Here is a 15,801-nt window from a genome sequence, read left to right as displayed (position 1 = left end):
GAGCTCAGCTCAGAGAAAATACCATGCAAAACTGAAATTATGAAATTGTTTGCCATATTTCATTAGATAGCTGTTCAAGAAAATCTCATTGTACAGACAGATGCTGTAAAAAAAAGCTGTGTGGCCATAAAATTGCATAATTTGGAATTAAGAAAATAAATTAACAAATAAAAAATAAACTTTTTCATAAAAAACGTTTTTCTGCCGGGAACGAGTTTCTCCAGCTGTATTGAAATTAGCGTTTTTCGCAAAACTGCAATGGAAAAATGGCTTTTGCATTGCACCAACAGCTGGCTGTTACTACTGGTGGAAACCGCGAAGAAAATAGGAAGCAGTCAGATTTTGATGATGCTGCATTTATAATGGAAACACAGCTAGTGATCGCTTACCGTAAAATATTTTTAAATGCCGTAAACGTTCTCCTTGGGTTTTAAAATGTTGCTGGTCATCTCTAACATACTCTGATCACGTGAATCGGACAGCAGAAGAGAGCGATCCATCGGAACTGGAACTACTAAAGAGAGTCGACCGTGAACCCGAAGAGCACATGTCAAAAACACAAGCTCCATTCTGAAGCTGCCCAGGAAGGGAGAAAATGAAAGCCAGGGAGAATAGATGGTAACAAAGGGAAATAAAAGGCGACAGAGAGATGAGTGGTGCAAAGTGTGAGGGAAATGAAAGATGAAACGAGGTAAATAGAGGCAGACGGAGGGAGGAAAGGAGGAGGGGATGAAGAATAAAAGTGAGGTGATTAACTTTGAGGCAGCCAGTGGGAAAAAAAGAGTGAGAATTTGAAGGGGAAAATGAGGGATGAGATAGCAATGAGTGTTGGAGAAGGGATAGATCACTACATGTGACTCATCATATTTCCTGTCTAAACAACGTAATGAGATCGATTCATTAAGGCCTGTCTGATCAAAACAGCCACAGCTGCTGCAGGATGGCTGACCTACATACAGCAGGTACAGATTCCTCCACAACCAAGAGGAAACAACTTAAAGACGGTTTAAAATATACAAAAAACAACAGTGATAATAGGAAACCAGTCCATAAGCAACGGTTTTTATCAGTCTATATCCCTGCTGAATTTTAGCAGATGATATTAAGTACAATCAGTTTCTGGGTCATTTCAAAGCTCAACAGCTGTCTAGCGACACCATTTGTTTATATCTTCCTGATTTATGAAATACAAAAATAATATAGGACAATTTAAAATTAATATATAATATACACAAGATTAGTCAGACATCACATGAAAGTTGGTTTAAAAATTTTGATTCCAGGGATCTTTTAAAATAAAGTATGCTTTTTAAATCTCTGATATTTTTAGGTCATTTTTTCCATTCCTAAATTTTTTTCTGTAGTCAACATATTGTCCCAGCAGAGATTACAATAAATTTTGTTTCACAACAATATCTGGTAAAATACAACAGCGTTTAGAGGCCGTTGTAGATAGAAAACAAAAATGGGTGAGTACATTTCCAGTGGAAATAGTCAACTTTCTAAACTCAGAAATTTCAGAAACAAACCTAAAACTTTCTGAAGTTAATGTCAAAATTTCTGAGATTTTTTTAGCCCAAATTTATTCTTATTTTTCTATCTACAATGTCCTTATGCCATTGTATTTTACCATCTTTGCTCTTGTGAGACAAAATTAATTGTAAACTGTGGTAGGACAAAAATATATTGTCTACAGAGAAAAGGGTGAATTCTGGTCCACCTGCAAACCTGCAAACCTCGGTCTCGGTTCGGTTGACGTGAATTCTGGTTTGGTTTGAATGCATATGAAGGCCAAGCAGACAGAGACCGCTCCAAAAGCAGGAAGCGGACTATTGCACAGGGCATTCTGGGTAAATGCAACCAAAACAAAAGCGCGGGTCTATCACTAGCGAGGATAAATGGCTAATTGTCTTTTACCAAAGACAATAAAGAGAAATCCTACAACAACTAAAATATGAAACCAATTCTTTGTTTTGTTTACATTTGTGAGGAAAGACGTGCTCAGTGTCTTCTTTGGAAGTTTTCATGTCGTTTGCTTCAGTTGTTCTTGGTACAGCGCCACCACAGGCGAGGAGGGAAACAGGTTTTTCAAAAGGTTTGGTTGATTTGACAGTGCGATGTTAAAGAGAACCACAGCAGCTGAAAATGTAAGAAATGTTCCAATCGAACCGAGTCGAACCGGACTATCAGGTGTGAAAACACCCTGAGTCTTTTCAATTCTTCCTTAATGTCTTTATATGTTAAACTCAAAAAGTGACAAGAATGGATCCTATGTTTTGGAACCAGTATTTTGTGTTGTGGCAAGAGACTTAAAATGGCCGTAGTTCACATACAGACAACATCAAGAAAAAGTTTAAGGTTGCAACATGGTAAATTGTAAAAAAAAAAAAAAAAAAAAAAAAAAAAAAAAACTCCAAAACATGTGAATACTTTTAGAAGGCCACATTGCCACATTGTCTCTTCACTGAGAAACAGCTCCAAACTCACTGGAGTTGCCCTGAATCACTCCGGGGGAAATTGAAGAGATCCATGTTTGCTTTAATGTTCCTCAGCTTGCAGCCTCAGCAGAGCAGAATTTCATCTCATCTCTTCCACTGATCGACTCCTAAATCTGCCTCCTCTTCCCTGGCAGACTCTGCCTTCCAATAAAATCTCATTACTCCCATTGTAAGTCACTCTGCCAGACAGTAATAGTCGGCAAATCACAGCATTCTTTCAGACACTCATTGACTTTAATGTCCACTGTGTTTCTACTGGAAGCTCCTTATCTGATGTTTGGAAAGAAAAGTACAGTATTGTAAAAAGAAAATAATAATATTCACTTCTCACAGATTCTTCTGGTGTTATTGTTATTATTATTTGGTCAGCTAAATCGTGTAGAAGCAGATTTTAATATAAAAGAAACAATGAAAATACAAAGTATATGTTTCAAATGTAGATATTTATTCTCACATTCACCATTCATGAAAAAAAACCTCCAAATCAAGCTCGTAGAAATTTAAAAACAGATTAAAGTAATGTTTAGAAATATTTAACACACTTGCTCATTCAAAGCTATATTTTAAATAGAACCACCAAAATATTCAGTATCAAAAAGACAGAAAGCGTTTCTCTGTGCATGTTTGACCTTTTTCCAGGGCATTCTGCTAACCAGTTCTACGTTCCAGTGGAAACACTGCCTCTCATGCCCTAAGTGTTTTAGCCAGACAGTAATTCCTTAGTAATAGCTTCTCCTCTTCCTGACTTTGGCTCCCATCATGGCCGCCGGCTCGTGGCCAGACTTCCTCCTCTGATGTTGGGTTTTAACTGCCAGCAGAAGCTCCTGCACGGTTTGTGGAGCATGTTGTGCTGTGTTGTCCAAATAAAAGTTGTCCAAAACATCTCCGGATCCTTCCTCCTAAAACCCAGAAGCCCAGCAAAGAGTCGGGACGTTTCCACAGATGTGCTGGTTTGTGTTTGGCAAGCAGATGGCGACGGTGGAGAGAAATAAAGTGTTTTTGACAGAAAGGAACCTTCAGCAGAACCTGGTTCATGGATGGATGAGGACAGGTAAGTCTTGTAGTAACGAACGCCTGTTTGGTAAAACGTACAATTCGGAGTTGCTGACAGTGAAAGTATTTAAAATCAAGAGTAAAATGGAAAGTAAAAATGGGAAGTAAAAATATATGTATTATATATATATATATATATATATATATATATATCAGTTAATATAATAACTGATGGTAATATCGTTATCTAATTGAGCTGTGTATATGCTGTGTATATATGTATATATATATATATATATATATATATACATATATACACAGCTCAATTAGATAACGATATTACCATCAGTTATTATAAGAATACTATGTGTATCAAATATAACTTTAAAAATCTTTACCTTGTAATTTAACACCTTGAAATTGGGTCTCTATCTCTTTAAGAAGCTCCTGCTCTTTCTGAAGCTCCGCCTTCAGGAAGTCATCCCAACATGGATCCTCTATTAACCCTTTAACAACATTTTTACCAGAGTTTTCACTGAGAAGGAGCTCCTATAATGAGCTCTGCAGATACTCAGTTCCACCAGGTGTTTGCTAATTGTTACTAGCTAGTCTGAAGGAACTGAGTGGGGGAGTTGCAGGCGAGGAAAGGCAGAGCATCTCAACAACATGACCAGCAATCAGTGCAGCTCTCAGTCCATCTGAGAACACAAAGTGGATGATAAAAAAGAACTGGAGCTGGATAAGGTTCTATCCATCCAAGCAGAAATGCAAATATGACAAAGAATATTGTTTTTAAAATTGAGTCATTTCACAAATGTTTGTCTACTTGATCCTAATACAAAAAGTCACTTAATTACAGCACCGCTGTTTAAAGTATTAGATACTTTTAACATGAGCAAAAATCTGTAAAGGTTAGTTTATATTTTAAAAATAAGAAAGAGCCTGACTATTGTAAGATTTTTAAACTACTCGGGATGTAACAGGAAGTCAGTGGTGATGAGCTCTGACAGGATAACAGGATGTTTCCAGTTTCATTAATATTAAAGATGTCATTCACTGGTGTATTTGTTTTTTCTCTCTAACAAATGAAAACAGACAGCTGGATAATGAAGTCCAGAATTCCACTGCAGGATTTTACCAATTACAAAGTTCTTCAAAAGTGCAGTGAAGCAGAAAACGTTGAATTCTGTTCTGTGTGTAATTGGGGCGATGACATCACAAGAGGCACATAATGGAGCTGGAATGAGTGAACAAAATGGCAGACAAGCAACTTTTGACAGATTTCAAGATAAATTCTAAAACATTAGTTTTGTGGATTTTTTTTTTTTTTTTTTGCGGCTTCTCGGTTTTCTTTTCTCTCTTTCTGCAGGTTTAGAGACTTCAAAGGTGTTGACTTGTGTTTTTTCTATGCTTCTTTCTCTCCTTTCTTTTTAAGTTTCTCCGTTTCTTTTATCCTTTTTCTTTTATCTCTGTGTCAATTGCATTTGAAATAAACCCAAAGAAACTTGTGAAAGTAAATCTGTTGTTCCTCACCTTGCCACTCAGACAACAATGAGTGCCATGCCACCAGAAAGGATACATTAAAAAATAATGATAAAAATTTAAATTGCATTACTTTGCCACATGGCAAAGTGGAAAGAAACAACCACTATCTTTTAATCACTTACATAGAAAACCTTAAATGATCTCTTTTATTTAGATATTCTAAAGTATTTATTTTGTTTTCCAATGTGCCTCTTTCTCTTAGTATATATGTTATAAAAAAATAGAAATTCCTTTATTGTTCCATAGTGGGGAATTCGATGCAACAGCGTCAACGTGACCAGCAATAGAAACAAGGGGGGGGGGGGACATTTTAGGACTTACAGTAAATCTAAACTCAACAACGAACAACTTCATTTGGTGCCTTGAATGAATTCCGTAGAATCTATGGAGTACAGTGCCCTCGTGTGGCCAAGTCTGTGAATTACACCAAATGATTAATATGTTGGAAATTGTGCAGAATATGCACTTTGTTGATAAACACACACACGAGACCTAATAAACACATATTTGTTTTAATGCTTTACATTTAAAGCGATGTGCTGTGTTAAACCAGGACAAATTTGATAAAAACTCATTTTTAAAAAACGAGATGAAAACCCAGTGTCCATACTAGTACATCGGACATGATCAGACAAAAATATACAAGGTACGACACAAAAATCAAATATCTTACTTTACATAAATCTTTTTTTAAGTGCGGAAGTCAAAGTTCAATTCATTTTAATAAAATGCATGTTGACAGTAGAGTAACATATTGCTGTAAAAAATCTTTATAGTGTGGAATCAAGATTAAAAAGGTACAAGCCCCCCACCCCCCCCCAGGTGGTATGTTTCATATTTCCCGGTAGTCACGTGAATTTCAGGATGAAGGTCATTATCAAGATGGCTGCCATTTTTGACCATTTTAAATCAGTCATTGCTATAAAATGCTACCCAATATCAGGACCTAGATCAACTTTATGTCACATAATGTTTCTGGACAAGGTCATCATATCCATACAACATAAATGTAGCAATAAGTAGCAAAATCAGATGCTAAAACTGTAACTGAAGACTTTGCTGCTGGTGTCACACCTTCATCTCCTTCCAGTTAACAACTCGACTGATGGTTAGCGTTAGCTTCCTCTAATTTTTTTGTGTGTTTAGCTTTAGCTCTGCTAACAAAATGTGGAACATTTTGGCCAGTTGTGCCCACCATTTGCAATAACTGCTGATTTTAGTACAAACATATAGTCTCCATTATAATCATGGTGGCCATTTTGAAAAATGTCCACAGGAAAAACGAGACACAAAATTAAGAAAATTTATATGATTTGTGGTTTCTACTGTTCAAAATATGTAGCTTTTTCTTTGACAGCAAACACATTCATCCGATTCGTGATTTTGGTGCAAAAATTATTTTTTCCATGGCAACCATGGACGCCATCTTGAAAAATCAAGTTGGTCCAATGATGAATGATTTGACACCAGAAATAATAATTTCTAACGAATATTGGCAAATTTATAGTGTAAAAATACATTTTTCTTGACAACCATGGTGACCATCTTAAAAATGGCTGCCATCTAGAATTTTTCAGTGGCTAACTTTTTTTTTTTTTTTTTTAAAAAGCAAACCCCACAGGAACATCTGTGCCAAGTTAAGTTCTTGTTTGAAAATGTGAACAACTTTGTTGAAATATTTAATTATCTGCTGCACTACAAGCTAAGAAGTGCGGCACGCTACCGTACCATCTTCGCTTATTTAATATTGTTGATTATCTGTGTGGACACTGAAAAGAAGAAAATCACATGTGATCATTACTCCTGCTGCAGAACTAGCTGTATGATGAATATGAAAACATTAAATAATAACACAGAGTACGTCTCCACATCTGATTGGTGCAAACCAGTAGTGGTGAAGGCAACGTCTCTGCAAACACAAACCTCAGTGTTGTTGGGAATTCTCTATGGCTAACACTAAGCAGTGCATTTTTATGAAGTGAAAAGATAAAGACACATGGGTTTTGAAAATAAGAACCACTCCCACGGTCAAACATGATAGAGGCAGCATCATGCTGGGGGAATTTTTTTTTTTCTTCAGCATCAGAGTTGATTACAAGGTAAAAACTTCATACGTTAGGATGATCTAGTCAAAGTGAAAACCAATATTACTCTTTCCAGACTAGCTGTGTTTAGAAATTTTGCTAAGAAGAATGGGGGGGAAAAGACATAAAATGTGGAAAAATTTAAAGGGGTGAATTATTTTGTACTGTATTTTTTTATACCTATAGCAAAATTAACTGGGCATATTGTGATTTTAGGAGTAAAGTCAGAACTAAGCACCTTTGATGAGGGAAGTGTGCAGTTCTGAAGTTATTTAGAAAACAGTAGCTGCTGTCAGAGTTGATCCAAAAGAACAGAATCTGCAGCTTTCCTTTCTTTTCTCATGTAGAAAAGATGGAAATGATCCAGAGAGAGGTAGGCTGAAGATAAAAATTACACAAAAACAAGTAATTCTGGTGGGAGAAATAATAAACCTTTAAAAATGACTGAGAAATCGTCAAGGCAGCTTCTCTGAGAAAACATTTAAAGCTAAAGTCACACAGTTACTGCAAGTATGTGGTGAAAAGACAAGACACGTCTATGACTTCTGCTGTCATCTACATACAGCCGAGGCTGTCCGTAACCTGGTTACAGAATATTTACAACACCGGTGTATTAAAATGTTTCTCTTCTGAGGTGAAGTGGTCGGTTTTGACAGATGGCGCACCAATTCGGTTTCAGTGCCTCGCAAAAGATGACTGTGAAACTTTTCCAGCATTTTGTTCCAAAACAACCACGAATCTCAACGCATTTTGTTAGTTATGTACGTGACGAACCTACAAATTGGTATGTAATTGTTTAAGTGGAAGAAAAATGCTTTACAAATGTTTTTTTGTTAGTACGTATTTTTTATAGTTTCTAGTGCAAATATCTTAGAACACTTAAAAATGAGACAAAAAAAGCTTCTAAAGTAACTTTTCAGTCTATAATTCCTTAATATTGAAATAAGATTAAGTGAAATAATCTGCCATTGGAACTAGTTTATAATCAATATTAAGGAATTATTGACTCAAAACGCATTTTTATATCTTGCTGAAAAGTTACATGTAAGTTATTTTTGTCTTATTTTAAGTGTATAAAGATATTTGCACTACAAACTAGATAAACATACTATTTTAAATAATGTTTCATTTTTCTTCCACCTTACAATTATTCACTGTGTTGAAGTCTGTCACATAAAATCCCACTAAACGTCTCTGAAGCTAGCAGCTATAACACAATAAAAACCGGGAAAAGTTCACAGTTGTGAATACTTTTGCAAGGCACTGTGTACATACATGTCCAGTCAACAGTGAGATTCAGACTCTGCAGCAGCAGCGGGGATTGTCGCTGTTTCCGGAGGTCCCGTCAGGTTTTCCAGTCGCTGCCGGCAACCAGTAGTCTTTTCAATCACGGCCAGAGAGCCTTGAATCCCGGCTGGCCCTAAGTTTGCAGGGGGAGCCACTGTCCGAGTCCTTCCAGGAAACCCCGCATGTTCGTGACGTAGAAGTCAACGTTCTGAGCGAAGTCGGTGCAGATGTTGGAGTAAGTGTCCACCAGAGTACAGTAGAACGCAGTCCCGCCTATGCTGATCACCACGGTGACCAGACACAGCAGCAGCAGAATGAGACAGGAGTCTCCTCCGACATCATCTACGAGGAAAACACAAAAGTTAGAGACCAAAGGAGGCGTGGAGATCTTCATTTCCAGTTTGTTGGGCCGCACCTTGGTCCACGCCGTCCTCTGGTTCGCTGAAGCGAACTTTGCGTTTGGATGACTGTTTGTCGACAGTGGTGGGGGCACTCGGGGGAGGAAGTCCGTCCAGCGAGGCTCGCCTCCTCTTTAGGATGGACACCAGACCGTCCGGGGAGGAGCTCTGAAGGAGACGTACATGTCATTTCACTTCTAACTCTTGAACTCTTCACAGCAACACAAAAAGCAGAACAGAGATCAGATAGCAAAGATCACAAGCAGGGCGTTGACCCCTGGCTGTCACACCGATTAGCTCTAAGCAGGACAAACAATCCACTGGAAACAAACCGCCAAAACCGGGACGTCTGTCGAGACTTCTGCCTCCATTTGCCGCGATTGCGAGTGCATCAGTTAATTTGTGAGGTCAGTGTGTCAGCTGGAGGGTAAATATCACAGTGATCAGCAGCCAGTCAGCAGACGCTTTATCAGGGTGTAATATATGACCTTTGTTCTGATCCGCATGGCGACTTGGACCCAAACGGACACAGCCCAAAGCCAAGAGCAAAACCTTTAAAGGTTCAGCTTATCAACCAGACCATAAATCCATCTGTCTTGTTAATGGCCAGGTACTTTGGAGTCTGATTGGATCACTTCCTTCATGAGTTTCTTATTTTATTATCATTTCATCAAGGTGTGGTGTTGAGAAGACACAAAGCCAACTAAATGTTAAAAGTAATAAATCAATATATGAATAAAATGCTTCCTTTTTCTTAAAGAGCCAACACAAGGTTTCACTAAGTAGTAGTAGGAGGTCTGGTCTTTACCAGAGTCCAAATTGATTCACTAGAGAAAGTCTCGGGATGTTTACAGAGCCAACCCTACCGTCACTCTACGGTAGTGGCAGGGTGATGATCTGGAATTACGTTACAGTGACTCAGTTGACCGTGGACTTCCCTGAGTCAAATGGGCACGACGCGGTTTTAGCGCCAAAATGAAGACTGTCACTAACCCAGTGGTAGCTCCTGGTCACAGGAAGCTATATTCGTTCTATAACCAGATACTGATCTGATTAATGACAGGCAACACCAGTAACTTAGCAACCAGCACTGGCAGATAAGACAAAGACTACTACAAAGTGTTAGCTTTGAGAGGCTAGTGATTAGCATGACTAGGCTGGTTGCTCCCTGGATTGCCTACTTCTGCTGGTCATTAGCATGGATAGGCTACCATTACCTTTTAAGGCAATGCATTAGCTAGGCTATCTTATGCTAATACTGGCCTATTGTGTGCCAATACTAGCAGTAGCTAGGATAGGCTAATGCTAGGTCAATGCTAGGATAGCATTAGCAAAGGATAGGCTAATGCTATCATGTTTTCATTTTTATAACATGGGAAAAATGTATTATGAGTGAAATAACCTGCCAATGGAACTAGTATTTTTCCATCAATATGAAGGAATAATTGACTTAAAACAAGCTAATATTTCTCATTGAAAAGTTACCTGTAAGTTAGTTTTTTCTTATTTCAAGTACACTGAGATGTTTCCACTAGAAACTGGATTAAAAATGACTCGGTAAGCTGTTGTGTTTTTACAGTGATAAGAAGCGTCTTCTCAAGCCTGATCTGAATTACACAACAGCCGCGATCTTGAATCCATCAGGCTGGAACAGCTCTGACTTCGCCTCAGAGGAAAACCACTCCCAGTCGCCTGGACGCCGTGTGTCGGCTCACAGCGGCCAACGCGGGCGGAGGCCGGGGGGATGAGCTCACAGAGGAACCAGGGAAAACATTCATGGGAGCGTGAGGGGAAACAAAAGGCCAGGTCAGGACGGAGGACGGTTTGGGGTTTCCAGTTAACCAGAGAACAGGAAGGAGAAGAAAGAGACGCAGAGACTGACTGATTGGAGGAAAACAGAGAGGAAAAATGTCATGAGGGCATTTAGGGTTTGTGGATCGTTGCGTCTGGACTATTTATCTCAACATTAAGTCACAATTATCAGACGTAGCAGGTGACAAAGTGAACTCTTACGCCCTCAGCGATTGAGAGTTTGGCCAGGTCTTTGTCCGACGCCTGCGCTACTCCTGCCGGCCACTCCACCTTCACCTCCTCTTCCTCCGGTGTGTCCTCGCCGTGCACCGCATGCTCCTCTGCTTCCACGTCCTGCTCCTCTGCTTCCACTTCCTGCCCTTCCTCGAGTGCCTCTTCCCCTTCGTCCTGCCGGTCTTCCTCTTCCTCCCTCAGTAGTGAGGAGAGGTCTGACTGGGACATCATGCTCTGGGTGTACTCAGGCTTGTTGGCTGAAGAGAGACAGAGAAACGCAGAAGAGGGTCAAAAATCACATTATTTGGAATAAATCAAACTTTATGTAGCCTTCTTTTACTAAACGTTTCCTCTATTAGATCAGTTTGGATTACCAAATCATTTGTATTTGCTAAATGCCAAAAATCTTTTAGAAGTTGAGATCAAATTTGGGACCTCTAAAAGTCTGTTTCATCCTTTGGTAAAGTAAAATCGCCATGGAAATGTCTAGCCGTCATTAGGAATAAGGTGACTTCTCTGTCCCAGAGAGCATGGACGTATTCTGGTGTGAAAATAAGCGTGACATCCCCAGAACAAAAGCAAAAGTCCTTTTGAGGATGCTTACTGAAGCTTGGTACGATGGCGTCATTATTCTCAGTGAAATGAGTCACATACCAACATGGGCTGAAAGCTCGCTCAGAGAGGAAGACGTTACTTTAACATAAAACGTCAGACAGCCACGCCCCTTTATGATGCCGCCCTGGGCAACCGCCCAGATAGATATCGAAAAATGGGCTTTAAAAAAAAAAATACTTAAGAAAAAAAAGCTTTATTGTCTCAAACCAAACATGTCAGAAGATTCTCTTTTTTGTGTTCGTTTATTTAGGAAGGCTTAAAAGAAGCCATTTTGTTTTAAGCGTTCATTTAGAAACGTTCCTCTCCAGTCGTTTCCTGTAGAACTTGAGCGATGAGGCAGCAGCACGTAACTCATGTAAGAAAGTGAAAAATGTTTAACTTTTGAACTGGTGGAGCAGCTACAACCCGGAACACATGCAGATGTGCAATTCTGACAAAAAAAATTGTTTTTCTCACAAATTTACATCTGTTTTTTTTTTTTCTTTTGAACACTTTATAAAGATTTTCAAGTAAATTTATATCAAAGGACACAGATGTTAAGCACCTGCACATTAACAAAGTTTTTTAAAAAATCACAATGTTACAGAAGCAAATGATTTATAAAATGATAACAAAATAACTAATGCAAACGTAAATAAAAAAAGACTGACGCAGAGTTTATGACTGCTCAACTGCCCATCTTATCTAGAAGTTACTTAGGTGGTTGAAAAAAGGGACAAATTGCATCTTTATTTACAGTATTTACAATGTTGTATTTATAAAAATGTGAAATTAATGTCAAAACCTTTTCATTTTTTTGCCAGAAATTCACGCCTGGTGTCCATTATTTTTGTTTCTGTTATCCACAGTGGCTATAAAACTCCATCATATCATCATAATTCTCTTCTGAGCTGAACTAGATTGAGCTGTGACTGTCAGTCCATTCTTACCTTTACCATGACAGGACTGCAGAGCTTCCGTCCTGATCTGAGTGTTTATAAACGCTGCGTTCAGGTTTTTCTGTTTTAGGAACATAAAAGACAAATTGGTTCCACAAAGAGAAAAAAAATTCATCAACAGAGAAGGTTTGTCATGTCTGACCTGGTCCGTGCTGAAGGACGGTCTGAGAGACGCCACAGAGAAACAGAAACATGGTAGGAAAACAAGAACAAATCACAGTTTGCTATGGAACTTATGAAATAGTCAACAAGACAACATCTGTTTGTGTGTCAGATCAACATGGAGCAGCAGCAGCATCCAGACAAGCTGCGTCTGTCTGAGTCCAGAGGAAATGACATTTCCTGCTCTGGTCAGGAAGGTTTTCTGTCTAGGCGGTGTGGCTCTTTGCTCAGGGCGCCGCCTTGTTCCAGGCGGCACACAAAATTATAACTAAACAAAGAAAAAAAAATAGCTTCCCAGTATTTTCAAGCAGCAGCATATGGACTCCACAGTCTAGACATTGTAAGTTGGTGACGTCTGCATCTGATTCAGGACTCCTAGAATTTATTTATGCTTAATTAACAAACAAACTATTTGGCATTGTTTAGTAAGTTTTGATTATCACCTTCAAATTTGAAACTTTGACTAAACAATTCTACTATACAAGATTATACAAAACAAAAGGCCAAACTTTCAGAATTGGAATTGGGGATCAACCGATATGAAAATTTGGGCTGATATCGGTATATTAAAGGAAGGACGGTCCGATAACCAGTATTTACTGATATATATATATATATATATATATATATATATATATATATATATATATATATATATATATATATATATATATATTATTTCCTCTTCCTGAAATACAAGCACAAACAACAGCAAGATGAAAATACAGATCAGATCAGTCGGTAATTTCGTCCCAATTTTATTCATCAAACCAATACAGATGCAGATGCCGATATATCGCGTGTCGCTACTTTTTTACTTTGTTGGTCTTTTTGCAACAAGAACTTATTTTCTGATGTGGACACTCATAGAGAACTCAGGTAGCAGTTGATTACGTAAAAGAAGCGTTGATGCTAAAGGTTTCCTGAAGGCTCCACATGTTTACCTGTGGTGTGTCCTGCAGATGTGGCTCAGCTTCTCAATGTGTTTCTGGCTGACGCTGTCTTCTTCCCGAGGCACCCGGCTCTCACCGTCCTCCTTCTCATTAAACTCACCCTCTGAACAATGCAGATGAAATGTCATTTTAATGTTTTTCTAATGAAAACTTTGTATTTTTTAAGAAGAAACTACAATTTGGAAACCAGTAGATGCATGCAGTACCCCATTTTTCCTGCAAGGTTGTGAGATTAGCGAGCAGACGTTCATGGTAGAGCTTCTCCAACTGTAGGAACTGAATGGCCCACTGGTCTGATAGAGCGCCAGTTAAAGAAACACACACACACATATTGGCATTCAGCTACACTGCATCTTTGTTTTAGGTAAGCTTCAGCTCCCTAACTACTAAAACCTGCATGTACAAACCGAGTGATAACATATTCGTCTCATAACAATAAACCTTCGATCATAGAAAGATACAGGAAGTATCTTGTTTACGACGGTAAATGATGTCATTGTTTTTCTTATCTATTTGCATTCACTAGATTGTAGCCATGACAGTTTACCATAAACAAGTGTTACTTGAAAAACTTTTAGTTCGTAATTTTTTAAGATAAAAAATACATTAATTTTTCTCTGATATTCCCTCTGACTTGTTGAGGCCCCCACAGCGCCCCCTGGTGGCCACCCTCTTTGAAAAACACCACTGTATAATACGCCGAACAAACTTTTGATAAACAAAACAAGAGATGTCTTGTTTAAACTGTTACTAATTAATACATGATGAAATATATTAAAACAATAAACCCCAACTGTAAGTTTTGCAAAGAGAATCCAGAAACAATTTGTCATTTATTCTGGAATTCTCGCATCAAAAGAAGATTTTGGAAACAAAGTAATAACTTAATAGTTTATCATTTTGATACTATATCAAGGGGTGAGCATATTATTTTTGGTTTTCATGGTAAGAACACTAACGCTGGCAGAAAACTGGCAATTAACCTAATGACGATATTTGACAAATTTCATATTCACAAATGTAAATTTTTGTCATCTTGTTTTGTTTTTTTTGTTTGGTTGGTTTTTACAATTTTTGTTAAGGAAATTGAACTAGATTTATCCACTATTTCCAAGAGTACAAACAAAATGTTATAGGTTATTGAATATTTTTTATTCATAATGTTTGTCATTATATCTGCTTTCTGCTTTTTTTGTTTTTGTACCAATAGATTTACTGTAGAATCCTACAGCCCTGGCATTGTACTTTATATTTTGTGTTCTGTTCCTTAATTTGTCTTTGTACTTGTAAAGAAAGATAAAAAAAAGAATAGGTCAAACAAATCCTTTGGTAAAAAATTCCTTTAAGCCAATTTGAGTCGTCTAATAAAACATTCTCATAAACTTTCTCCACCAAACCCGGCACTGCGTCTTGAGATGTTTGTCTCTCTGAGTCGTGGATCATCTCTCTCCCCCTATACATTAACCGCTCTCTCTGCCTCCTCACGCACAAACCTGTAAACACGACACCCCGTCGCAGAGAAAAAAAACAGGCTGACAGCTGTTACCGGAGCAACAGCACAAGCAGCACAAGCGGAAAACTACAACTGCAAGCCAAAAGTGTGGGGAAACACCCAGAGTACGATTGAAAGAGATGAACTACGACAGCAGCAGCTCTTCTGGCTCATGTTTCATATTTATTAAGAATTTATTCTTTGGTAAATCCCTGCTTCATTCTGCTGAGTGAATATCACACTCCAGTGTCTGCAGCGTCTCACACGCCGGGCGGATCGGTCGTGATTCGGTTGAAAGAAAGGAAGAAAAAAAAAGAGGTGTCACAGTGCATTACTAAGATATATGAGGTCATGATGCAGCTTAAAGGATACAGTCCTGCCTCAGTGAGCAGGTCTCTGCAATCTTAAAGAAAAGAAAAAAGAAATTATTCACAGATATATTACCATGTCAGTTCAGAGCATGATCATTTAACGTTGAAGCTTAAACTATATTTTGAGGCCTGCTTTAGGTTCTCCAGCTGTTTTTGCTTGAACCTTGTCTAATCCTTTTAAAGATTCTGATCAAATCTGTGCAAAGCAGAGCATGAAAAACAACCTGAGAGACAGAGAGTCACATGAATCTGCTTATGGTCCGGATTAAAAAGTCTTTTGTGGGATTTTCTCCCCCCATCTGAATACTTTTACCTTTATCCACATGACCAGCTTAACACTTTAAAGGGGCAGTATTCTGTGCTTTCTAGTCACACAGTATCATTTTATAGCGCAATCAAGTAATATGTTACTTTAAGAATGCTGTTTTTATCAAATACAA

General features: G+C 38.2%; 1 protein-coding gene across 6 annotated transcripts in view; it reads right to left on the bottom strand.

The window, feature by feature from the left end:
- Positions 1 to 5,532: 5,532 nt before the first annotated feature.
- The window catches only part of cnstb (consortin, connexin sorting protein b), a 20,341-nt gene continuing 10,072 nt past the window's right edge, over positions 5,533 to 15,801 (bottom strand). For 5 of the 6 annotated variants that reach the window (XM_081602201.1, XM_081602198.1, XM_081602200.1 and 2 more), the window contains 8 exons: positions 15,363 to 15,393; positions 13,705 to 13,791; positions 13,490 to 13,601; positions 12,526 to 12,547; positions 12,375 to 12,444; positions 10,819 to 11,087; positions 8,823 to 8,973; positions 5,533 to 8,749 (listed from right to left, as the gene is read on the bottom strand). In XM_081602201.1, the coding sequence (XP_081458327.1) occupies positions 8,541 to 8,749; positions 8,823 to 8,973; positions 10,819 to 11,087; positions 12,375 to 12,444; positions 12,526 to 12,547; positions 13,490 to 13,601; positions 13,705 to 13,791; positions 15,363 to 15,393 (951 nt within the window). In that variant the 3' untranslated portion in view covers positions 5,533 to 8,540. The remainder of the gene's footprint in view (positions 8,750 to 8,822; positions 8,974 to 10,818; positions 11,088 to 12,374; positions 12,445 to 12,525; positions 12,548 to 13,489; positions 13,602 to 13,704; positions 13,792 to 15,362; positions 15,394 to 15,801) is intronic. The other variant, XM_081602202.1, reaches the window with a different exon arrangement.

This window comes from Poecilia reticulata, chromosome 21, assembly GCF_904066995.2.
Source record: "Poecilia reticulata chromosome 21, P_reticulata-male-v2, whole genome shotgun sequence".
NCBI classification, from domain to species: domain Eukaryota; kingdom Metazoa; phylum Chordata; class Actinopteri; order Cyprinodontiformes; family Poeciliidae; genus Poecilia; species Poecilia reticulata.
This window is presented reverse-complemented; position numbering and strand designations above follow the sequence as displayed.